The sequence below is a fragment of the Lycium ferocissimum genome, chromosome 11 (assembly GCF_029784015.1).
Source record: "Lycium ferocissimum isolate CSIRO_LF1 chromosome 11, AGI_CSIRO_Lferr_CH_V1, whole genome shotgun sequence".
Classification (NCBI taxonomy): Eukaryota; Viridiplantae; Streptophyta; class Magnoliopsida; order Solanales; family Solanaceae; genus Lycium; species Lycium ferocissimum.
Window position 1 is genome coordinate 28,174,093 of NC_081352.1, and position 25,899 is coordinate 28,199,991.

The 25,899-nt window shown below is 33.0% G+C and overlaps 2 protein-coding genes across 4 annotated transcripts; one reads left to right on the forward strand and one right to left on the reverse strand.

Annotated features, from left to right (window-relative positions):
- Positions 1 to 2,622: 2,622 nt before the first annotated feature.
- LOC132037210 (DNA-directed RNA polymerases II and V subunit 8A-like) lies at positions 2,623 to 8,002 on the forward strand. The gene is made up of 5 exons (XM_059427683.1): positions 2,623 to 2,752; positions 4,571 to 4,653; positions 5,528 to 5,685; positions 7,252 to 7,346; positions 7,768 to 8,002. The coding sequence occupies exons 2-5, from the start codon at positions 4,581 to 4,583 to the stop codon at positions 7,877 to 7,879; spliced, it is 438 nt and encodes a 145-aa protein (XP_059283666.1). The 5' UTR covers positions 2,623 to 2,752; positions 4,571 to 4,580; the 3' UTR covers positions 7,880 to 8,002.
- Positions 8,003 to 12,329: 4,327 nt separating this feature from the next.
- LOC132036077 (uncharacterized GPI-anchored protein At1g61900-like) lies at positions 12,330 to 19,533 on the reverse strand. Of its 3 annotated transcripts, XM_059426307.1 has the most exons (9): positions 19,310 to 19,532; positions 16,581 to 16,760; positions 15,654 to 15,941; positions 15,064 to 15,372; positions 14,219 to 14,464; positions 14,066 to 14,077; positions 13,517 to 13,660; positions 13,352 to 13,396; positions 12,330 to 12,775 (listed from the first exon to the last, which is right to left on the reverse strand). In XM_059426307.1, exons 1-9 carry the CDS (start codon positions 19,371 to 19,373, stop codon positions 12,681 to 12,683), a joined length of 1,383 nt encoding a protein of 460 aa, XP_059282290.1. In that variant the 5' UTR covers positions 19,374 to 19,532; the 3' UTR covers positions 12,330 to 12,680. The 3 variants fall into 3 exon arrangements, with proteins under 3 accessions (XP_059282290.1, XP_059282292.1, XP_059282291.1); XM_059426309.1 differs by lacking the exon at positions 14,066 to 14,077 and having other exon boundaries at positions 19,310 to 19,533; XM_059426308.1 differs by lacking the exon at positions 14,066 to 14,077 and having other exon boundaries at positions 13,517 to 13,663; positions 14,210 to 14,464; positions 19,310 to 19,530.
- Between the last annotated feature and the right edge of the window lie 6,366 nt (positions 19,534 to 25,899).

The window sequence follows — 25,899 nt, forward strand, 5'->3', positions numbered from 1 at the left end:
AGGATTAGTGGGTGGATTCCCTTAACTCTGTTCTTGAATCTCTCTTGGATAATTTAGAATTAGATTTTCATGTATGAGTTTAAGTCTCTTCTTCCTTGGATTGAATTCATTTTAGATTGTTGATTAATAGGTGTAGATTTCCTTTTCTATGTTGATTAGTCACAATTGAAGTTGATTAAATCCCTTCTTTCTTCTAAATCTCATCTCTAAATTTCTATCTATCTTAATTTCAGCATTTGTGATTTAATTTGGAGTTCTACCAAGTCGAATCTTATCAGCTGGTCATTTGGTTCCCATTTTAAGAATGTTAAATAACTTTAAATATTCTCAAAAAATTAAACTAAATTAAAGATTAAAAAGTAAAAGGTCTACTGTGTAAAAATATTTCTATGTATCGTTTCTTGATATAGTGATGTCCACAGTGAATTGTGGATATTAACTTAAACCAATAGCTCCTTTTTTCGAGAAACTGATATTTCTTGCCCTCTTACAATTTGAGGGTAGAATTGAAGAACTTTTCCTTGATATATTAATGCTGTAATGTTGAGTATTAAAGAGGGAAGAATTGAAGAGGAACGATAAAGTGTTATGTTTGCCAGCATTTCCGTTGATGGGTGGCAGATTTACTCTTTATATCTTTTTTTCTTTTTTCTTTTTTCACATATCTTTTTCCGTCTCAAGTTTTCAAATACGAGAGATTCAAAACTATTTTTAAAAAAACCACACTTAAATATGCATAAAATATAGTATATATTTGGAAATGTATTTATTATTTCTCAGATTAACATTACTACGAATTTTCTTGAAACTTCCTTTCATTTTTAAGAAACAAACAGCTAATTTAATTTGGAAATACGTATATATCACCTTCACATATAGAGATTATTACCTAATCTAAAAGTTAGGATATTTGCATGCCTTCATAATCAGCCTGTAACCATATGTATTCCGCTTGACCTATATGGATGTCACTGAGAATTAATACATTGGTGATTTAACTAACTTGTAAAATTGTTTTTTGTATATGTACACATAAGAAACTATTTAAAATTTTCTATATTAACTACATTTTCAGAAGAAAAAAAATTATTTTAATTTATTATTATTTGAATATAATATATTTTCTTAATAAAGGGACCCAAATCACGCTATTGAAGATTAATGTAATGAGTTATATATCAGAAGGAATAAAATTAGAAAATAAATAAATGGAAGGCTCATAAATACCCCTAACCTATTGAAAAAGGCTCATAAATACCCTCCTTTCACCTTTAGATCTAAAAATACCCTTCCATCCACCTTTTAGGTCTAAAAATACCCCTTAGGGCTCGTTTGGTATGATGGATAGAGAAAAATAGTCCTGGGATAAAAATTAGTATCGCCTTATCTCACATTTGGTTGGAAAAAATTAGTTATTCCGGATTAGAGTGTTTTTTTATCCCACCTGAGGGTGGAATAATCTAATAATTAGTTATTTGTATTTTAAACGAGGGCTCAAATATAACCCTCAAACTAACAAGTTAAATTTAACTTTTTTAAAAAGCCACATCACATTTTGCTCAAACTAACAAGTTAAATTTAACCTTTTTAAAAAGTCACATTACATTTTCAGAATTTGGTCACACATTTTAAGTAAGAAAACCCACCCAATTTTTAAGACCCAAACCCATTGACCCATGGTAATACTATGTAACCATCTACATTCAAAGGTTTAATAATCATTTTCCAACGCTTAAAGCCTTGACAGAAATGACCAGAAGATTAAAATTAACAGGAGTAATACTAAAAGGTAAATTTCACAAAGCTAAAAGCTTTAACAGAATGAAACTTTAGGTTCAATTTGTTCTTCAGCTCAAAATTCTGGTGCTATTTGTTTCTCCAGTATTGTTTCATGTTGGATTAAACTAATTGTAATCTTCCAGTACAAGCATTTGTTAAGAGAGCATTCACCAAAACACAACTGGAAGTCTTGGAACCATAACGTAACAGAATCACCACCAGAGACACAAAAGGAAGAAGAAATAGGGAATATGACAACAAAAGAGTCCAACTTTAATAATGCACTATAACAACAATCATTGCAACCAAAACTGCCATGGGTCATTGGGTTTGGGTCTTAAAAATTGGATCGGTTTTACTAAATATACTGATCGTAATTAAATGTGTGACGTTCAAAAATTAATTATGTGATTTTTTAAAAGAGTTAAAATTTACTCTATATTTACACCGTAATTTTTTAGTGCCGGGTGAACAAACCTTCAAGTAGTCGTTTGGAGGTGTGACGGATTATAATCCGGAGCCATTCCAATCTTGATCCGATGCTACTGCAGAGAAAACAACAATCATTGCAACCAAAGCTGCCATGGGTCAATGATATCCAACCTTTGGGTCTTAAAAATTTCATTTTATATCGTATTTGGTAAATTATAAATTTATTATAAAATTTATGCCTTCTTTAAAATACTTAAATTTAACCTTTGAGATAAGATAACATTGAACCTAAAAATAAACCTTAAAGGTATTTTTAAACCTAAAAGGTAAATGAAAAGGTATTTTTAAACTCAAAAATAAAAGAAAGATATTTATAAGCCTTTTTCAATAGATTAGGTTACGAATATTTACAGCCTTTTCCGAAAAATAAATAACAGGGGACCGAAAGTGTTATTCTCCCAAATTATAATGTTCTCTCCATATATCTAAAATTCCATCGCTATTTTCAGTACCGCTGTCGAATCTATCGCGGTGTTATCAGGTATTGCTTTTGCACTTTGCTTACAACTTTAAACACTGAAATTTCTGCACTTCTTTTACAACTTTAAACTCTGAAATCAACTAGTTTTTTTTTTTAAACAAGTAAGGTTTTTGGCCAATCCTAAAATAAGTGCTTTTGGGAGTAGCGGAATAAAAGCTTGGCCAAATACCAGTTGCGCTTAAAAGTGATTAGCCAAAGACAAAGTGCTTCAAAATAAGCTGATTTTAGAATGTTGACCAAACAAATTTGATCGATGAGGTCCTCTAGTTTCTTTGACATGTTCTATTTTGCGGCATATCTTTAGCAACACTTGTAGTAATACCCTGAAACTTTTTCAATATGGTTCAAATTGCAAGCAGCTGTTTATAAATTAGGACTTATTAGTGATATTTATTACTACCTCCGTCTCAAAAAGATTGTCTTAGTTGACTTTGACCTGAAAAGTTTAAAAAAGAAAGCACTTTTAAAATGTGTGGTCAAAAAAGTTCTTAGATATTTGTGTGATTGTAAATCATCTCATAAAGTTAAATTTGTTTCTAAATATAGAAATGTGCTAATTTTTTTGGGACGAACTAATAAGTAAAGGGAGACAGTCTTGTTGTTGTTGTTGTAGTGATATTTATTACTCCCTCCGTCCCATATTACTTGTTCATATTCCTTTTTTAAAAGTATAAATTTGACTGATATTTTAAGATATATTTTCTCACCATATTAAGAAGAGAAGAATTGCAACTTGTAGTACTTTTTACATCTAGTTTTAAATATCTAAATTATAATTTTAAAATATTGAATTGAGTTAATCCAATTTAACTCCGAAGAAAAGTGAAACAAGATAACTAATATGGGACAGAGGGAATAATAAATGATATTCTATTCCAAAAGATTAGAATAATATTTCACTATAACAACCATGTTATTTGTGGAACCTATCTTTCATGTTATATTATATTAAGTCTATAACAATAATACAACCAAAAGATATGGGACGATGTTAGAGAGGTTTGATTGTATTAATTTTCGCTCGTGTTTAGACACTAGGGGCATTGATTCGTGATGTCATCGTTATTCTGTTTTCGTTGCTCTTTGATAGAATATATATAGATATGGTGAATGTAGTAGTTGTCCATATTAGAAAGCATGTACTGGAATCCTTATTATTTTGTAGAAGATCCATGACTTAATCATTATTTGCAAAGTAGAAAACTTGCTTGGCTACAATAGCATTGCCTTCTTTTAGAGAAGATTCTATAAGAATTGTAATAATTCAACTTCTCTGCCTCTTCCAACATAAGCTCGTTACAAAAATAATTCAATTAATGTATTAATTGCTTGTGCTTTGTCAAAACAGCATGCTTACGTCGGTAGCATTTTTTTGGAGCAAAAGGTCCTATATCTTTGCTCGATTAGTTATTTAAACACTTTCAACTAGAATTCTGTTTGCCGAAGTACTTTGATAAACTAGTAGTAAAGTGAAGTAAAATGAGCTATGCTTTTATTCGTTAACAGATATTAGTTCATTTCGTAAATGATTTAACAAATACCATTACCTGGCTCTCTCTAGTCGCCATTACTGCACCACCTATAAGATTCCCTCTTTTTTTTTTTTTTTTTCTTTTTTTCCTCAGTCTCTTGTAAGACAAAACTCTAACCCTAAGCCATTTTTTTCAAGTGTTTTTCTAGAATCAAAAGTCATAAATTTAATGTTAGATAATTGTAAAATATACGTCTCTGATAACTTTTACACTCTTTTGTCCACCAAAGTTTTAGTTATTAGAGGGTTGACTGTATATTTTTAGCTTATGGTTGTGATCTTTTCAGGTTCTTCAAGATGGTTGAAACTCTTTTCGAAGATATATTTACCGTCACTCAGAAAGATCCTGATGGGAAGAAATTTGATCGAGGTATGCCAAATTATCATTCTTCCGCTCTGTAATGAATATATTCGTGTTCTGTAATCTGTTAATCGAATGAATTTTAGACTACGAGACAACATACAATCTGTAGATATCAATGAATCTGTAACATTGAATTAATCATCTAGATACTTTTTATCAATGCAACTTTATTTCAAGGGGAAGTGACAAGATGGTCGTGTTACACCACTTGAATATAAGTTGAAGGCAATTGGTAAATTGTTTCTTCACAGTAGACCTAATGCAATTAGGAGAAATCAAAGGTTAAGAAAAAGATGGTGGCCAGTATTCATGTAGTTCACTGTAAATACTCCAGATGAATTGTGATAAAAAATTTGTGCACCTGTAATGGATTTCTTAATCTATTCATATTTGCTGGACTACATACTCTTTTTCTCAACATCATCTGTCTTACAGTGAGAGCCTGCCTTTGAGACAAAGTATGGTCTTATGTGACCTTCCTTGCAATAGTTTCTGCTATAGGCGATTCAACTTTTCGTTTTTATAGTTGTACCTTTTAGTTTCTTTCTCATGAGCAATAAAAGGAGCTTAGGAACTTGGGGTGTTGTGCTGGTTTTGCATGCCATGGACTGACCAAATAAATATTGGGAGCATTGAGCACTAGAGTACTGATAAGTGTATTGCTGATTGCACTTATGAGGGAGTGATAAAATATAGAGTTCGTGCAGTTTTCTTGGTAAAACCATGATATGTTGTATATGATGGACTATGTTTTGTTTATTATAGTCACCATAAATATGATGGACTATATTTTGTTAATTATTGTCACCATGAACTATCAAACTGCAGCAACACTTTTTTTTGTTGCAAATAATGTGATGCAATATCGTGCATTTTGTAGTTAATCGCATTGAAGCACGGAGTGAGCAGTTTGATATGTTCATGCTGCTGGATATAAACACTGAAATATATCCTATGCACGTGAAAGAGAAATTTATGATGGTTTTAGCATCTACTTTGAACTTGGATGGGACACCAGATACTGGTTATTTCATTCAGGTTATTTGCTGTAGTGGTTTATGTCTATCCTTGTAGATTTTGCAAGTGTTAGCCTGTATGATTTAATTTAAATTTTGTGATTTTGTGATGTGAAGTCTCCGGGATTTTCCTACGGATTAGGCCTTACTAGTCAAAATGCATCAGAAAGATTCAGAAAAGAAAACTGAAAACAATATAATCCTGTCAAATTTGAGGTTTTCAACTTACCATAATGAATCACTCAAGTAAGAAACATCAAATGCCTTTTGATGAAGATGTGAAAAAACATGTATTTTCATTAAAATACAAAACTTGCTATATATAGGCATTTAGAATGTACTTTTTCGTATAAAAAGAAAAAAAATATACATCTCGAACAAGTGAACCCCTTTAAGAAAATATTTTGGTTCTGTGACCCTGTCTATCTGGAATTGTTTTGAAATCTCATCTTTTACATATCTCAACTGTTAACTAGAACTAGAAACTAGAGAATATATCAATTTTTTTGTGGTTCTGTTTTGATGTCATAGACACATTTTTGTTCCACAGAGGTGTGATTCCTTATGATATAACCTTGTGATGGCTGTTCAATTGGGTTCTAAAATAATGGGCAGGACAAACAATTTGTATCTGCCAGTGAAAGGTTTAATCATTTTGTATTGGCATGTATCCGATTGCCAATCAGCACAGAAGTATCCATCTATTGTGTTATTTGGCGGATAGTGAAATGTTTTTTGGTCCTTGAACTATTCTTAGGATTTCCTTTGCATAAAGGAGCGATAAAAGAGTTAAGAATGCGAAGAAACGACATATGCCCCAGGGCCTTGGTCTAGTGGGAAGAGCATAGACAATAGTGCATGAAATGTACACCTGTTTTACTTAAAACACTTACTAAGGTGAAATGGTTTATCATTCAAGAAAAACAGAATACAAGAGAAGTAAAAGATCCATATAGGCTATAACAACTAGTTGGGGTTAAGGTTTAGTCATGATGATATCCTTTGTGTTAGTAGAATGAGCCCCTCATGGGGATTTATATAGTTGAGCCCAATTAGCTTCGGATTGAGGCGTACTTTTTGCTCTAAATTAATGTATGTTTGTAAAAGCTACTTTTCATGGAAGTCTTTAATATATGCCAAATATTCTCCCATGCCCCCAACCCATGCAAACTAAAAAAGGGCAGCCCGGTGCACAAAGCATCCCGTGTTAGCAGGATCGGGGGAAGAGCCGCACCCCAAGGGGTGTGACGTGGACTACCTACCCTAATGCAAGCATTAGTGGCTGCTTCGACGGCCCCAACCCATTCAAGCTAGATAACTGAAATACTCAGAGAGTAACTTTCCCAATACAAAAATTGACGCCGACAAGCTTGAAAAGATACTTAATTCTTCTGCTTGAAAATAAAACATTAATGCTTAAAGATAACGCCTAACACAACTGTTAGGCAAATGCTTGTACGAACTTCCTCCTTGTCTTTGTTCCCTTCTTCCTTTTTTTGTTTGACTGCTGATTCTTATTGTTCTATCTGTGGTGGTCAAACTCTTAGAAAACCTGATGGTACTTAATGGTATTGCAACCTGATGGCAGGGTAACAAGAAATCGCTTGCTGACAAGTTCGAATATGTCATGCATGGGAAGCTATATAGGATCTCAGAGGAAGGTTCAGGGAAGCACGTTAAAGCGTACGTTTGATTACTTATCTCATATAAATTAATGTTATATTCTTTTCCATGAACATGGATTTATATTTTTGATATGATTGCCTTATCATTGGTGTAATATATACCGTATGCTAGGTTAACTCTAATTTCCGTTTGATTTATGTGACTTGTTTTCTAGTAGGAGTCTTTTCTATTTTATTTAATTGTGGAATATAAATGTACTTTCCTGTACTTGGTTTTTCTCTGTTTTTGTTTTTGGGCTAGAAGTTTTGGCCTTTTTGCTTAATGTATGTTCTCTTTCATCTTTAACTTTTAAATATATTGTTTGAGAGTTGTCTATGTTCTGGTTGTTGGGACTACTCGATTTTTTTGGTTTCCAATTAGCAATCACTAATTTTACTAATATGACACAATGGATTTACTGGTTTTTATTGGTGTTCAGAGACATTTTTGTTTCATTTGGAGGACTTCTGATGCAGCTGAGAGGAGACCCATCCATTGCAGCTAAGTTTGAGCTTGATCAGAAGCTTTTCATTCTCATAAGGAAGGTTTAATCGATGTAAAAATTTGGTAATAACCCAATTTAACTTAAAATGCGATGGAGTATATTCAGACTTCTCTATAACAGTCATCCTCTATTACAATATTTCACTATAACGGCCATGTTCCCTGTCTAACTGATCTTTCATATTGTGTTATATTATATGTTCTCTATAACAACATTTCGCTATAGCAGCCAAAAAATATCAGAACAAAAGACGTTGTTATGGAGAGATTCGATTGTAATTGTGAGCTAAACTACACATGATAAATCATATGGTGGTCTCAGTTTCTAGGACACAAAAGAATGTAACTGAGTAGACTGAGCTCCTATATATACCTATAACGGAGACCACGGAAAATATGAGATTTTTACTAACTTACCCCTAACCCTTGATTATATATTTTGGGATGTTGAAACCTATTAGTGTGCAGTTATGATCTTTATTCCTGGTAGCATCTGAAGAATCTTTCCTATTACTAGTATTTATCAGAAGAATGTTTTCTTCCTACTAGTAATTAGTGCTGAAAAAAAAATAGCTCTTATCAACTGGTACAGTAATATAGTTGCATTCCATGAATTAGCTGTTATTCAAGGCTTGTATAGTTGAACATATTCCTGTTCGCATTTTATATTGGGACAGCTACATGCATTAGAAGTAAGATTACATACACAAGAACCCCCTTCTCTGAGATATTTTCTGACTAAGTTTTGTTATAGCATTTATAACTGCATCCGGCTTAGGTGGGTCACCTGGCAAATATACATCTATAGGTTTGAATACATAAAATCCTCTCGTGTTTCCAATATTTAGGACTTGTAACCATTAATTTTCTAAAGAGTGAAATTGTGCACCTATTTTACCTTTAAAGTGTGTTAAGGTGTCTTTCCAGGTTTTGTGGTTTGTCGTGATAAATTACTCAACTCTGCAATTTATCGTAGTGTGTATCGGTCACTTTTTGATACTTTTCAAAAAAAAAAAAAAATAGCGATTATCATAAAAATTTAAATTTCACAGGTAAAATTTCATTACAATATCTTGAAATTGGAACTTCATGAATCATGATAGTGATATTTTCAATTATAGAGGTAGAAAAATACTCCCTTCGGATAAAAATGAGTGTCCGCTTAATCTTTTTTTCTTGCGTAAAAGGGAGTGTCTACTTATCAAATCAATAAATAATTTACCTTATTTTTTCATTTTTGCTCCTATTATGTGCTATGTGATCAAATTCCAATGCCAATTTAGTTAGGGCAGTTTAGTCAAATTATCTCTTTTTGTCTTGGAGTTAGTATTTTCTTAAGGGGTGTGCAAATGGTTAAGTGGACACTCTTTTTGATCGTGAAGGAGTAATTATTTGTAAATTTTATCCATTGGGTGATCATTTAGCATGACGAAAACAAAAAAATTCGCGTCGTGATAAGTGTCCTTTGTTTAACACACAATATATTAGGAAGCATGCCAAAATTAATGACATGTTCTCCAATATTAAAAATGTATATGTATGAGAAAAAATTTATTACACACAAACTGTAATCAATCATACTATCAAAAAAAAAAAAATTGATTTAACATGCAAAAGCATGGAGAGAAACGTATATATTTTATTAAAATTTTTTGCAGTTGTGGAAGAATATTATCTCTAATTTTATGTTTCCCTATTATGAAGTAACATTCTAGTTTATATATAGGAATAGCAATTAAAATCATGACAATTAATATGATTGTCTCCATGTATGTGGAAGAATATCTTGCTCTCTAAGATTTTCCAAATCATGACAATTAATATGATGTTGTATAAAGACGGAATATGTATGAATAAAATTATGAAGTAATATTCTAGTTTCACCAATCAAAACCTAATAACTGGATATTAGTTTTCATATAAGATCTTTGTATACACCAAATCATGACAATTAATATGATTAAGTTGTAATAAAGACGGAATATGTATGAATAAACCATAAGTATGAAGTAATATTCTAGTTTCACCAATCAAAACCTAATAACTGGATATTAGTTTTCATATAAGATCTTTGTATACACCAAATCATGTCAATTAATATGATTAAGTTGTAATAAAGATGGAATATGTATGAATAAACCATGATTAAGTGATAAATCTTTTATAGAAAATATATGTCATTCAAGATTTGGCGAAATTACCAAATACAATCATTCCAAGATTTCCCTAGGATTTATCTCCAGTTTAAGTCCTAATATTGTAATACATCAATCATTTAATAAGAAATAATCTCAACATTATTAAATCCATATATTACTAATACCTATATTACAATCCTCACATTATTTTCGCATTATTTATTCTTACCTAATTTGTCTCTTAACCAAACTTCTTTTTTTGGTACAATGGAAAGTACCACAAAGTTCTACAGTCATTCATAAGCTACACTACTTAAATCTGTCGGGAGCAGAAACTCCATTTCCTTGATGACCTTCTCTCATTCGAGCAGATCTTTTGCATGTTTGTGACCTTCATTTACAAAAATATCTGCGCACTTGTTTGCCTCTCTTAACCAAATGACCCCTTAGTGTGTTAAACTATAAAAAAGGGCATGCACTTTTCATCGTCCCGTATTTCTTCCTTAATATATGCCATTTTCTAGAATTCATTTTTTTCATTAAACTCTTCATTTTTCACTATAAATATTTCATCCATTCACCCTCACACCCACATTTTCTCAATCTCTCTCCTTGTGTTTCACTTTTCCTAGCAACTACTAGCAATAAAATCAAAAGAGAGAAAATGATCACTCTTCTCAATCGACCATATATGTATTCGAAAATTGAAAGAGAAGACAAAGAAGAAATGCGACATAGAAGAGCACAATTCTTGATCTACAAAACACTACAAAAAGCAGATAATATTGTGTCTCAGAGAAAGTATATTCCATGGATGAAACTGAAAGTGAGTAAGTTGAAGATCAAGATTGGTAGGAGATTAAAGAGATTCAGAAAGAGCATATTATTAACATTTTCTGTTGCTAAAAGTTGTGTTCATAAGCAATTTATTTGCCAATTGAAATATTTGAAGCGCTTGCTTGAAGGGCAGACAAGTTGTCAATAGCAGAGTCAGAATTCTCATTAAGAGGTACAAATATGAAGAAGCACGAAGAAGTCGAAGAGATTCAACATAACCCGATATATACAGTGTAATTTCATGGCTAGTGGAAGTGTTTATTGGGCAAAAACAACCCAAAATACTCTTACCCCCTGCTTGGGTGGTTGTTTCCTGTGGTTCATTAATGTGTGGTTTTCTATGAAACCATGTTTGTTTTCATTATTCTTAAAATTATGTTGTATGGTGTTGTAAATCCATTATAATCTCGTGGTTATATAATCATGAAAAAGCACAATTTTAGTAACCACGAATTTGATGGTTTTTGCGTGATTATGTATTTTATTTCCCCATTATACCCCACCCCCACCCCCACGCCAACCCAACCCCCACCCCCACCCCCCCCAACCCAACCCCCCACGCTCCGTCAACCATTCCTACCCACCCCACTACCCCCTCACCACCACCCACCCCACCCACCACCTACTTATTTCTTAAAGTTCCCAATTTATTCTTTATCTTAGTGTGTGTATATATATAAACAAAAATAATTAAGGGTTAAGGGTATTTTAGTAAACTTATATGTTATTATACAATATCATATAGTCAAATCAAACAATAAAAAAGTTATTAAACCACAACAACGATACAGTCCATCCAGTCATTGTATTCATTAGTGTAGTACAATAACAATATAATATCATACTGTACATTATGAAACCATGGGTAACAACCATCCAAAAAGGGGCTTAGCATGGTGCGATATTATCTTTTTTAGGTCATGTCCGTATGATTTTCTCCAAAAAGTCTCATAATAAGAGCATTCCTAGACGGTTACACCTTACATGTAGATTCCTTGTCTTTTCAACTATGAATGTGTTCCACCACTTGAAGTTTCCTTATAGCCTTCACGAGGTCGAAAAGGATTAAAGTTTTTTGTTTTTAAAGAAAACAATTGTTTTTTTTATTTCACTAAGTTCTCTATTCTCAAAACTCGAAACGTTTTAATAGTATTACAATTTTATAACCATATTGATGCGTTCTTTGGTGTTTCTCAGTTTCTCATTTCTCTGTGATTTAAATTCAGTTGAATTTGATAGTTGAAACATTTCATATTTAACCTTAAAGTGAGTACATATTTAACCATATTTAAGTGACAGAAAGTGCGTATAAAATTTAATAAAAACAAAGTAGTATTAACATAATGACAAATAGATCACTAAGTCCCAAGGAGTCAATCTAGTGACTAAGAAAATAAAATATGCCACAATGGACAAGTTTGGATTCCATTTACAATTTCCTTACTCCCAGTTTTGTTCAATATGACAGAAAGATACAAAATAAAATTGACAAAGGAAAATAGAACATTATAACACTAAAAACTAACTCATAGAAACCTACCTAATGTGCAATGGTTAAGAATGCTTCATCAGGACTTCAAATTATACAAAGGCAAAGTTTTTGTCAACTGCAAATATTTACATGAAAATCTACCTACTGTGTAAGTATTTACAATAACTTTTTTATTACCGAAACATGCAAGAACAAAGTAAATTTTTTGTCACAAAATTGATTTTGTAATCATCCGAGTATATTTTTCACTCAGGTGCATGATTTTCCTGCATTTGTACATTTTTCAGTTTTGATGTCACTCAGAAACCTTCAGAGAAGTGTAACTTTCAGACATTTTCCTTTCTGGTCAAGATATACGCTCGTCGTATCCACAAAATATTGCTAGTAACCAAGAATGGCAGCATTATATATACAGCACATTTCTAGTATTATCGAGGTCGACAGCAGCAGGTGTGACCATATATTTAATCCTTTACCTGACCAAGTAACAAGAAATTTATGTCAACTAACATCACTTTAAACAGAAAATAATTCTCCTTTAGTAAATATCAAGCTGAAAATCTAGGTGAATGTCTTTCAGACAAGAGGAGAATGCTTAAACAACTTAAGATGGCATTATGAAACCTATCTTTTTGCTAAATAGTATAAATACTTGGGATCCTCAAAATAGCGGTAATTTATTACTCCTAACAAAGTTCAATGTTAACTTAGTGTAGATTCCGATATCTTTTAGTTCTATTTTTCGTTATGAAAAGGAAAGCTTACAGACAAGATTCGACACTAGACAACCAACAATGAAGTTGTTCAACAATATATGAGGGAAAACTTCAGACTAAACAGGGTAAAAGAAACACAACCTAACTTCTTGAATTATCACATGTCGTAGCATTTTGCTCCCACTAGTACCTGATGTTGTTTTAGCACATTGGATTAGCTTCTGTCTTTTTTTTTTTTTTCTTCATATTGCCCTTATTTTAGAGAGGTTGAACTTGACACTGATAAAAGAAAGAACCTGTGACAAAAACTACAAATGAGTAAGTCAATATTCTTACTGATTTGCCCCGATGCTACAGCAGGAAGTGCAGGAATTCTCACAGCTGCAAAAGCAGGAAGTTCCGATATATATCAGCGACCAGTCATATAAGAAGTTTTTTTTTTTTTTTTTTTTTTTTTTTGGAAATTAAACATAATAAGAAGGAACAGGTCCAAGTACATACGCTTATTGCATGATGAAGCTGGTAACTTAGACATAGATGGCCAAGGAGCCGGAATGTTGTCATTTAAGTCGCATACAAAGCTGATCCCCGTAGTTTTGTCCAGTATTGCATCTGATGGTAAACTAGGCAAAAGACACCCCGAAACTACTCCAACGAAAAAAAACAACAAATAATTATTTACTCCAACAACAATAGCAACTAGCCTCAATCCCAAACTAATACTCCCCCTGCCTTAATTTATGTGACATTCTTTCCTTTTTAGCCAGTCCCAAAAGGAATGACACCTTTCTATATTTAGTAACAATTTGACTTTAAACTTCCCATTTAACCCTTAATGAAATGATTTATAGCCACACAAATATTAATGACTATAAACCACAAGTTTCAAAAGTCTTCCTTTTCATTCTTAAACTTTATGCTCGGTAAAACACCTACACATAAATTGGATGGAGCAGGTAAAATGGTATGATAACTAAAGAAGAAAACGAAAAAGGAAAAAAGCAAAGGGGTATGGAAATGGATTTGCAACAGGTAAAGTAGGTAGATTACCTTCTGGTGTAACTGGTGTAGCATAGTTAATTGAAGATAACCAGATGCCACAAACATAACAAGATCAAAAGTTGACGTCAGCTCAACATATTTGTATGCTGCACAATTCTCCAAACGGCATTAAAAAATATTTCTTACAAAAACTAAGCTGACCTTGCACAGAAAAATCCTTGAGGCTAATGCGACAGAGATTGTAAATATTTTTGCTAACATTGGCATTCTGTAGCTTCAGTCCAAGCGAGGCAGCACAATCCAAAGCTTGCAAGTTGGTGACAAAGCTCTGCCTTTGTAAGTGAGACACATACCCGTCAACAGTATTACAGCATGTTGTTTGGTTATTCATCCCATCTCCGCAAGCCTTTGTAATGTTTTTCATGTTAGGAAAAACCAGAGGGCACACTAAAGGGAAAAAAAAAAAACAAATCAGTAGATTTAAAGCATCCAGAAATGCAAAGAAAGAAGGTGAGAACACTACTTAGATTTTAGTTTCTTTAGCATGCATTTTGGTAAGTTTGTAGAAATAACCAAGATAAGGGGTGGCAAAATTAGCCCATGGAAATATGACCCACACAACTCATTCAGGTTTGGCTGGTCATTGACCCCGCTCATTTATTAGCTCAGCCATTTTAGCCCAACCCAATTCAGCCTATCAAAAATTTTGCTGATATGTAGCCCAAATTGACCCATAGAAACGTTGTCAAAATATTTTCTAAAAAGTATGGTTCTTATTTGATACATTATGTATATAGCCATAATAAGGAAAAAATAATTTTATTAGGTACTTATAAATTATAAAAGAACATAAAAAGAAATTAAAACTTAGTAAGAATTGGGCGGGTTGGGTTATGACTCGCTTTCAGCCCAAGTAACTTTTGGGCAGGTCAATAACCTGCCCATTCATTAACTCAACCCATTTTGACCATTACAACAAATAATGACTATGCAATGAGAAATCCAAGGTTGTTAATTATGCAAAAGAATTGGTATTTACTCCTCACCTTTATTGTTTTTGCAATTAGAAAGTCCTCTAAGAACATGTTTTGCTCCAGCTGGTTCAAGTTTACTTCCCAGCCATCGATGTACAATCCTTTTACAGTCGTTAATAACTATAGCTGTGTGATCAACACCATCCATAAGTGCAAGATAAGATGCTTTAAGTGCAAGTCTTTTTGCAGCTTCTGATATAGCATTTTCGCAAATTTGCTCACAGCATTCATTCACAAGATCGATCTTTCCACAGGCAGCAAGTAGGCTAGACGAGTCCACAGTCGTCTCAAACTCATGAACATCTTTGACTGGGCAAGAACCTTGTTGGTTTTTTAAAAGATGGTGCAACAAAAAAGATTAGAAGAATAATTAGAAATGTCTCTCAATAATTTTATTAAGCGTAGAGGGCTTTAAATAGCCAAATTGAAAACATAATCTGCAGAAAATCTAACAAAAATTCAAAAAAAAAAAAAAAAAAAAATCTCAACAAACTAAAAACCTGTAATAGAAATTTAAAATTCAAAAAAGTAGATTCTTCCTAAAGCTAAGCAACTTATTATGTTAGAAGATACAGCAGTAACTGAAGCAAATTTCAACAAACCTTCAGTAAGGTTTTCGGGATGGAGAGAGCATATCTGCTGAAGAGTATCATTGGCACCCTGGCTGACCAGGAGTTGCTGAAAATCTGAAAGGCAATGCTTCGCGAGGGTCCCATTTAAAGCAAGCGTATTTCTGTTTTTACTAGACCGCCCGATAAGAATAACAAGAGTTGTTTCCAGTTGAGGGCAACACATGACATTAGCCAGATACTCTGCAAATGGTGCTACACAGTCTATTGACGTCACGGCCAGCATACTCTTCACATCATCAAAGTTCAGCGTACAATGTCCTGGAGAGGGTGAAAGAAAAAGTAAGAGAAGTCAGAGGATATTGAAAATCTAATATCCATCTGAGATCTATTCCCTTCTCTAAATCTATGTTACTATATATTTTGTTTTATAATTGGTGGTGTCCGGGATAGCTTTCATGCACCTCAACTATTTACCCGGTACCTGCTACCTCCCACCACCACAGGCATCGAAAAACACGACCCCCTAACACCTAGGCAAATGGGAAGAAGTCAACTAGTGGTTTTTCTCTCCGTTGGAATTTCTGATATCCAATCTATGCTATAGTTTATGCTTGGACCTTGGCATTTTCAAGATATAAGTTCTTGCTAAGTCATAAGAATTTTCACAAAATTTGTTTCAAAAACAAAACAAATAACATAGGTATACAACTATTTATAAAAGTTTAATCAGCTTGTGAAAGCAAACTAGATCCTATTATTGTACTGCTTTGCTTAAGGCGGTTCTTTATTAAAAATATTGGCATACCGTTGCAGATGAGAAAATAAATATATTTGCATAATGTTGTGCCTATACTTTGAACTACTCCAAGTTGCTCCATAGTTGGAAGATCGGTATACTTTAAAACTTTATTCTAGCTACGGACTAAGAGTTTAACGTAATTAGTTTATGAAACAAACCAGATAATTTAGGTGAAGTGCTGTTTGTGAAAGGTGCCAATGGAGAAGGTGCAAGAAGGGGAAGAAGCGGTTGTGGCGCAGCAGATGGTGAGGTCTCTGGCAAAAGAGTATCCTCCTTTATATCCTTGATTAGAGAGCCCTTTAGATGATCCAGTGAGCTGCAACTGGAGTCTTGGAGGCCTGTACAAATAGCAAATCCATCAAAGATTGGAAACAGCACAGGTTCCTAATATTCAGCCAGCAAAAGTTTGTATACAAAAATATAGAGAATGACAAAAATGGACCCTTATGTTTCGGAGTAAGTTCTGTATGGTCTGAACAGTTTTGGTCCTTTAAGTTTGACAAAGAAGTCTTCCTCAAATATTTGACAAACTCTGTCTGTTAGATTTGACGGAAACTGTGGAAAAAAGGACTTACCAGGAACTCACAATTGGGGTACAATTTTTGCAGTTTCTGCTATTTCTTTTATCTTAAGAGTCTGGTGCAGTTTTCTTACCAATTTCTAAAAATCTTTTCTAGGTGCAATTTCTGTTATTTTTGGTGTCCAGTAGTACAATTCTTTGTATTGCAGTTTCTAGGATTTGGTGGAACTTTCATAGTGTTTTGTTAAATCTTTTTTCCACGTTTCCGTCAAATCTAACAAACGAAGTTTGTTTAATATTTGACGAAGACCAAAAGTACCAAAACTGTTAAGAGAAAACGCTAGAGACTATTTTGAACCTCCTCCCAAACATAAGGGACCCTTTTTGTCATTTTCTCCAAAAATATACGGATCAATGGTGCAAGCAACATTATGTGCATACACCACATTAGTGTTCAACACTAAAACCAGAAGATCATATACTTGCCAAAAGAAAACAGGTGGCAGACTGCAATCACTTTTACAGCTAAATTATCATCCTCTGTCTGTTGAAGCCCTCATGTTGAGATTTCAAAGATAGAAATTTGTAATCACAATAAATTTTCCAATTCACATATGATCTACACAAACAATTAATTAGGGGTGTCAAATGGGCGGGTTGGGCTGAAATTGGTCCAATCAAAATGGGCTAAGCTAATAAATGGGTTGGGCTAACATTGGCTCAAAAGTTACTTAGGTTGAAATGGGCTAAACATGGGCTGGGTCATGGCCCGCCGAACTTGACCCAGTTTTTTTGAAGGGTCTATTTTCTAGGAAAACATTTTTCTGAAAGAAATTTTCACCGATTTTTGGTGGAAAATATTTTCGAGAAAAACATTTTCCGTGACAAATATTTCCCTTCATATCAAACACACCACAAACTTACTTATAAGATACATGATACAAGAAAAGTGTATACAATTTAAAAAAAAGAAAAAAAAGTAAATCTCAAGCAATAAACCCAAATTTAAGTAAATCATAAAAACGGGCTAGAATTGAGCTAGTATTGGACTAAGTTGGAGATCACTTTAAAATGAGCTATGTTGGATTGGGTTAAAATCAGTCCAATATGAAATGGTCAATTTGCACGATTGGCCTTCTTTGGGGTGGTGTTTAATTTTTGTCCCTCAAATTGCTGGTCTTTAATTTTTGCCCTTCGCCTAAAATACCCCGAGGTTTTGGGTTCAAACCCCTACATAGTCATAAAAATAAAATAAAAATTCGCAAGGCAAGGCTTCACGAAAAGCCAGCCTTATGCGGCAGACTTTGCCTTAAGACATAACTAAAAGTCCGTCGGATACGGCAAACTTTTAGTTATGCCTTAAGGTAACGTCTGCCGCATAAGGCAGAGTTTAGTTATGCCTTAAGGAAAACTCTGCCGCATAAGGTAAACTTTTTGCAAAGCCTAGCCTTGCGATTTTTTTTTTTTTACCGAGTGGGGGGTTCGAACCTAGAACCTTGGAGTATTTTCGGCCACTTTTTTAAGCGAAGGTTAAAAATTAAAGACCAACAATTTGACGGGCAAAAATTAAAGACCAGTGCCTTTGAAGGCCAATCCGCGCAAAAAATTGAGGGTCATTTGCACGATTACCCTTCAAAGGCACTAGTCTTTAATTTTTGCCCCTCAAATTGGTGGTCTTTAATTTTGTCCTCCGCCTAATACCATGAGGTTTGAGGTTCGAACTCCGGCTCAATTAAAAAAAAAAAAATCACAAGGCAGAGTTTCGTAGTAAGTTAGGCTTATTCGGGCCAAAGTTAGGCCTCAGGCAGAGTTTCAAACTCTACCTCAGGCAGAGTTTTGCTCTACCTTGCGAATCCAAACCTCTGCCTTGCGAAATTCCTTCTTTTTTTTTTTTTTTTACTGAGCTGAGTTTCAAACCCTAACCTCGATGGGCAAGCGTCAAAAATTAAAGACCACCAATTTGAGGGACAAAAATTAAAGACCAATGCCTTTGAAGAACAATCCGCACAAAAAAAAATGAAAATTGATATGAAATTATCTTGAGCCCAACCCATAAAATTTCGGGCAGCCCATCATCTTTTGGGCCATATTTGACACCCCTAATATTCCGCTTGCCGCCAAATCTTAGTGAAGGAGCTCAATATAATTTCTAGCTGATGACAAATTGACAGATGAGCTTAATTGAAAAATAAAAAGCGAGATTTTAAAGTTGAAATGATACCAAGTTCCCGAACACCTTCATAAAGCAGGAAACTTTATTAAAACCCAGCTGGTAAATTTCAACACTATAATCACAGATCATCCAAGAAACAAGTAAATTAACCAAGATAAAAAAAAATAAAAAAAAAATAAAACATGAATACTTACAAAGAAGCAGTATAAATACAACCAGAAGGTAAAGTCTGAAACTTTCACTGACCACTCCTCTCATCTCTGAATGCAAGAAGAGCCAAAAGGGTCAAGAATTAGCAGCAAATCTTGGAATTTCAGTTGATCAGAAATGAGTGTAGTAGTATATGGAAATGTGAAGAAAGAGGAGTCAGGAGTGTGAACTGTGAAGTGGCAGAAAGTGGAGTGTAAAACTTGTTGGGGAAGCCATGAATGAGGTACTCTTAAAGTGTGTGGGGACACGACAAGTAGTAGTAATGAAAGATTGGCTATGTGGGAATTAGTACTATAAACGGATTGTTTGATACGCGGATTAAATTATTTTGAAATTATAATTTGAAGATTATAATCTTGAGACTTATTTATAAGTTGAGATAAATTTATATCTTCTATCAAATAAAATATAAAATTAATCACAAATTTAATATTGAGATATCCCATCTTATTCTGTGTACCAAACGACCTTAGAGAGACCCCACCAAGAGTGTTAAAAGTGAGATAATGAATTGACTGCACTCTTGGGCATATTAAATCCATCAATATCAAATGTCTTCTCTGATAACACTTTGGACAATTCCTCTAATCATGCTCCAAGCACAAGGCATCATTAATGCATGAGCATGCCAAGTGTCGTTCAATGTTGCGTGAGATTTGGTGTCTATCTTGAATAGTTTTAATGAAAGAGGGATCTATTTGAATTATTTAAATAAGAAAAATTTTATATTATGAATAAAATATAAGAGGTATTTAAGTATAATAACAATAATTTAAATAAATTACAATTTATGATTATATTGTGTATTCAAATTACTGCTCGTACCCACGAATGAGGTGCTCCAAAAGTGTGTGGGGACACCCAAGTAATGAAGAATATCCAGAATAATTAGTAGGCGCTTGGCCACATATCCCAAATATTTTTTACTTTATTTGTATTTTATGGAGTTGGAGGTAACGATGGATGCGTTTGGTTATACTTTTGGGAGATAAGTCATCAATACCCCTTGAACTATGCTAGAAGTTTCAAGGACACGCTTTATTTTTTATAGGAGTCTCATTACCCTCCCTAAATTATTTTAAAGTATAATAAATACACTCTTCGAGGATGAGTTGGCATAGAGAGTGTGTTCACTATTTTGGAGACATGTGAGACACGAAAAATGAGCTAAATTTCTGAATAATATGGACATATGTCACCTTTTCATTGGACAATTTTACAATTAATTAGTACACATAACTAATTAGCATTACAAAAGACTGTTTTTCAAGAACTTAAAAAACAAAAAGGCAATGTTCTTTATCTTCTTCATTTTTGGGTCTTAAAATTCAACAAAAACTCAATCAAATCCGCATCAATCAAGTTTAAATTCCAACTACAACTTCACAACAACATAATCACCAAGTTCCAGTATTCAAATTGGCCAAAAACCAAGTTTTTCTACAAACCCATTTTTTTGTTCTTCAAAGTTTTTCAAGGTTCAACAATGATGGATTCAAAATTCTTTCTCCATTTCGAATCTCAACAACAACTAAGGATCTAGAATTAGTTTAGCACTTGAATCTCAACTTTAAAACTTCAACAACCTTCGAATTTGCTCAGCACATCCAATACCTTTTCAAGTTCATACAATAACAATAACAATTGTCCTTTTCATTTTTCTAAATATAAAGTGATAATTTCATTATATTTGGAATTAACAAGTAAGCAAAAAGAAAAAAAATGAAATAGTTTTTTTTTTTTTTTAAAAAAAAAAAGCAAAATTACACATGGCAGCGCGTGTATTTCATGCCTCCCAAGACTTTGGTTCTCTATACCACGTCAGCACTTAGGGTTGAGTTTATTACACTTTAAAATAGTTCAGGGGGTAATTGGATCCTCGTAAAGGAAAGGTGTGTCCTGGAACTTCGGGTATTGTTCAGGGGGTACTTATGCCTTATCCCTACTTTTTGCAAAGAATATTTGAAATAATGTTTATGCTTGAATGTAGTTAAATGTTATGGAATGGAAAAAACGATAGAGAAAATCAAAGAGAGAAAGAATGAAAACTTATTTTATTGATTCTTGCATCGTTTCTTGTATTGAAAATAAGAGACTGCATCACTATTTATAGAGAACTAAAAGAAATAAAATAAAAGGGAATATGCTATTTTCCATATAGATAATAAACTAAAAGGAAACTAAATATTTGGTAATTAATGTAGATCCTAGACTTAGAATGAAAATAAATATTATAGAATATTCCTAGACTAAACGTAAAGTAAATTCTATCATTAATGTAAATCATAACATAGAAGCAATGTAAATTTTAACATTCCCCCTCAAACTCAAGTTGGTGTATCCAATTTGAGTTTGAACACTTGATTCTTCTTCTTGAACGTCTTGTAAAATTATTTTCTAACTTCATCTTCACTGACCAATTCTATTGGTTTTCATCAATGAAGATTTGTGGGACTTTCAAAGAGATATTGATGTTTGTCATGATTTGAAATAAAGTTAAAAATAATATGGATTAAAAATTGATTTAAAATAGTCTTGCGTTAAAAATAAAAGCAAGGGTTAAAATTGGGTTGAAAATGGTTATGAATTAAAAGTGGTTGAAAGATCTTCTTCTTCTTCAATGAAATTACAGATCCATTGAGATCAATGAACCTGGTGCTGATACTACTGTTATGGAATGGAAAAAATGAGAAAGAAAATCGAATAGAGAAAAAATGAAAACTTATTGTATTGATTCTTGCATTGAAAATAATAGACTGCATCACTATTTATAGAGAATTAAAAGAAATAAAATAAAAGGAAATATGTTATTTTTCTTATAGATACTAAATTAAACGGAAACTAAATATTTTGTAATTAATGTAAATCTTAGACTTAGAAGAAAAATAAATATTATAGAATATTTCTAGACTAAACGTAAAGTAAATATTCTATCATTAATGTAAATCATAACATAGAAGGAATGTAAATTTTAACATTAAATACAACTTCAAAAGTGAAAAGTGAATTGAAGAATAGGTTAAAAGCTGTTTTTCAAATTTAAAATACAACTTCAAGTTAGAATTGAAATTTTCATTACTAAACACTGAATTTTTAATAAGTGAAAAATTATTCCCAAAAAAGAAGAATAATTTATATAAGACCCCACTAAGTGACCAAGACAAAATTCTCGGTGGGAAAGTGAGATGATGAAATGGCTGCATTCTTGGCCATATTAATAAATCCAATCAAATCAAATGTCTTCTTTCTTAACTCTTTGGGCAATTCCTCTAGTCACGCTCTAGGCACGTGCTGGCCCAAATTCTCATTTTTGTGTCTCTGAGTTTATGTGGTAGGGAGTTGGAAAGCGTTAAAAGGATAAACATGGTTAAAAACAAAATTGCCTTTAATACACCAAATCACACAGAATGGATAAGAAATAATTTCATGATAATTAATTCTAGCATTACTAATACATCTTATTCAGTAATATTGTTATACACTCTATCAAACGACCCCTTTGAGTTTTTGTGATATGCAGTTGGAAAACATTTTAAAAAAAAAATTCATTTACACAATTGATACTAGTCGTGTGAAGTTTCTTTTATCTCATAAGTTAGTGGGATTATAGTTTATGAGCCAAAAAAGTATAAGATTTGAATCCATAAATTCGTGAGACAAAAGAAATCTCATACAACCACTGACTACTTGTGCGAGAGTGAAAACGTGGCACATTGATTTGATTGGCTCTATACATAGTTGATCTCAGCTTGTACACAAATTGCTTTGAAAAATGATAGTACCAATGGTTATAATCAATATTCAATAAAGCTACAATGAATTTGTAATCAATAAGTATATTCTAATGATACCAATGGTTATAATCAATATTCAATAAAGCTACAATAGTAATCAATAAGTAATTCTAATGATTGTAATAATATCATATAAACTGCTAGCTAATCAAATATGTACGGGCAAATAAAGGCTAGGTAAGGATATTATTCGATTAAAAGGATGGAAATAATAGCACTAGTAACGACAATAATAATAATAATAATAATAATAATAATAATAATAATAATAATAATAAATAATAATAATAATAATCGATAATAACCACCACAACAATAATAATATTAACGTGATATATACCTGTTATTACTAAGTCTAGTGGTAGATGTTATGTGAAATCGCTAGTAAAAAAAAAAAAATGTTATTCAATCGTAAAGTATTAAAAAAAAAAAACATGATACATAAATATAGTGACACTTTATATATAAAGATAAACGACGCTAGCGTTAACTATGTACAAAGGTAGTGATAATTATATAGTAATAAGAAATGAAGGAGTTGATTTAATTTGAAACAATGCTAATAAATACAATAATAAATGCACTTGCATCATTATGAGTAAAATCTAGCATAAGCCCAGAATTGTTACGCAAAATATAACTAAGTAGAAAATAGCTTTGAGCTTATGTAAAAAAAGAAAATATTTAAAGCAAAATAGCGGCATACTAAAATAGATGGAATATAGGAAGGTCAAAATTGTGTGTCAACAACATAAAAAACAACTAGAAATAGAGATCCATTCCACAATTCTACACCAGTGTAGAACAAATAATTAATCAAAGACCACTACTAAAAACAATTAAAAAACCGAGGGCAAACCCACGGACGACCTCGGTTTTTTGACTATAACCAATTCAAAACCGGCGGATTAGACTACGTCGGAAAATGGTGAGTCGGTTTAGGGAAAATCGACGAACTACCTTGGTTAAAGACGAGGGATGTTCGTCGATGGTGGGTCGGTTTAAGAAAACCGACGGACTACCTAGCTCTGTTAAAATCAAGGGACGTCTGTCGGTTTTCTTAAATTTACAATATAGACCAAAAAATTGAGGGACTCCGTCGGGTTTTCAGAAAATATATTTTTAAAAAATATAGCAACTTGGAATCATACCCAGATATTTACCATGGCATCGAACAATTCTATCACTAGACCACTCATGCTCTTTTTTTTTTTTTTTTTTTTTGGTAACTGAACTTTTCCATTGATTAACAACGTAAGAGTTACAAACCAGTAGCATCAGTCGTCACATCCAGCTATCCCAGAACATCTAATCTCCTATCCTCAGCTAAACAAAACCAAACTACAACTAATTAAACGTAAGAGCCAACAATTTGGCTTTGGATTTGTCAGGGGCCCTCACTATATATACAAGTATAAGCTATCTCTAGTGCTAGGCTAGTACAATCTCCAGTTTTATGCTAAAATAATCTCTGATTCCTCTCCATCCAGATGGCATGAGAGATTTCTGTGTACACCATTCTAAAAATCCGGGCTATCTGTGACCTCCCCTTAGCATTATTGAGACACCAGTGAGCCTGCTAATTAGCTGAATAATGAGCCTGCAGTTGTAACCAATGCAACAGAATAGTCCATAACTGATCAGTAAAGGAGCACTCAACAAACAAATGGTTTCTATTTTCATCTTTAGTCTGGCACGACACACATTTAGGGTCTGCACTAATACCCCATTTCATAAGTCTGTCCACAGTTAACAATCTCCCATGCATTTGTAACCACATGGTGAGCCTTGCCTTTGGTCTAGCTGCATTTTGGAACAGAAGGCATTTCCAGCTCCACTCTCTCTAAAGTTTCAATCAGTTGCAAGTATGCTAGTCTAATGATGCTTTGTCCAGGTTTTGGTTTGAACTGAATGTGCTGCAAAGTTTCTCTAGCTTCTATAATCTTCTTGATAATCCAACAAGCTTGCCCAGGTACCGTCATGTCCTCCAGTTGCTGATTCTTGATATAATAGGTATGAATCCACCTAATCCATAGCCTATCCACCTTGTGAGCTAAATCCCAACAATTCTTTGCAGCAATAGCTCTGCTCCATATCTGAATGTTTGCTAAGTTTAGACCATCCGCTGACTTGAGAACACAAACTTTATCCCAAGCCAGTAGAGCCTTCTTAGTAATAGTGTTGACACCAAACCAGAGATAACTTCTACAATATGCTTTTTGATGAAATAATTCCGTTGTTTTTGTTTATACTCTTCAACTACAGTTTTGCACTTCAGTTTCGTAAAATAAAAAAAAGAAATCGATGATAGACGTCGGTTTTCTTTGAAAAAAATTCTTTTTTATAGTTTCCGCGCATTTTTTGCGCAAAAATTAACCTACAGTAGTACATCGGTTTTCTTTAAAAAAAAAAGTTTTTTTTTTAATTAAAAAATTCATTGACAAAATCGTCATTGGTTTTGTCCGTCGATTTTTCGCACTTTTTTAGTAATGGACGAGAAATCTAAATCGCACGAGCGAGAAGATATTAAACGAGACGGTACTCAAGAACGTAACTATGTCTATTAAGATGAAGTATCCAATTAATAAAAGAAATATAAATCATACGAGAGAAAATATATCTTATACCTTGTGGCTTCCTACTCATGAAGATTGCTGGAATACATTGTGGTTTCGTATTCAAGATGTTGGAACTAATTTAGTTCCAATAGAGTAGCAGAATAAGTTTGGGAGTTGGAACGTTTGGTGTTAATTCCTAATTGACCCGTAGTCGTTTCCTTC

Coding starts and splice junctions, on each gene's coding strand:
- LOC132037210 (XM_059427683.1), top strand. CDS start 4,581: ATGGTTGAAACTCTTTTCGAAGATATATTTACCGTCACTCAGAAAGAT. Junction 4,654..5,527: donor TGGGAAGAAATTTGATCGAG/GTATGCCAAATT, acceptor TGCATTTTGTAG/TTAATCGCATTGAAGCACGG. Junction 5,686..7,251: donor ATACTGGTTATTTCATTCAG/GTTATTTGCTGT, acceptor ACCTGATGGCAG/GGTAACAAGAAATCGCTTGC.
- LOC132036077 (XM_059426307.1), bottom strand. CDS start 19,373: ATGAGAGGAGTGGTCAGTGAAAGTTTCAGACTTTACCTTCTGGTTGTA. Junction 15,373..15,653: donor TCCCGAAAACCTTACTGAAG/GTTTGTTGAAAT, acceptor AAAACCAACAAG/GTTCTTGCCCAGTCAAAGAT. Junction 13,397..13,516: donor AGCTTCATCATGCAATAAGC/GTATGTACTTGG, acceptor CTGCTTTTGCAG/CTGTGAGAATTCCTGCACTT.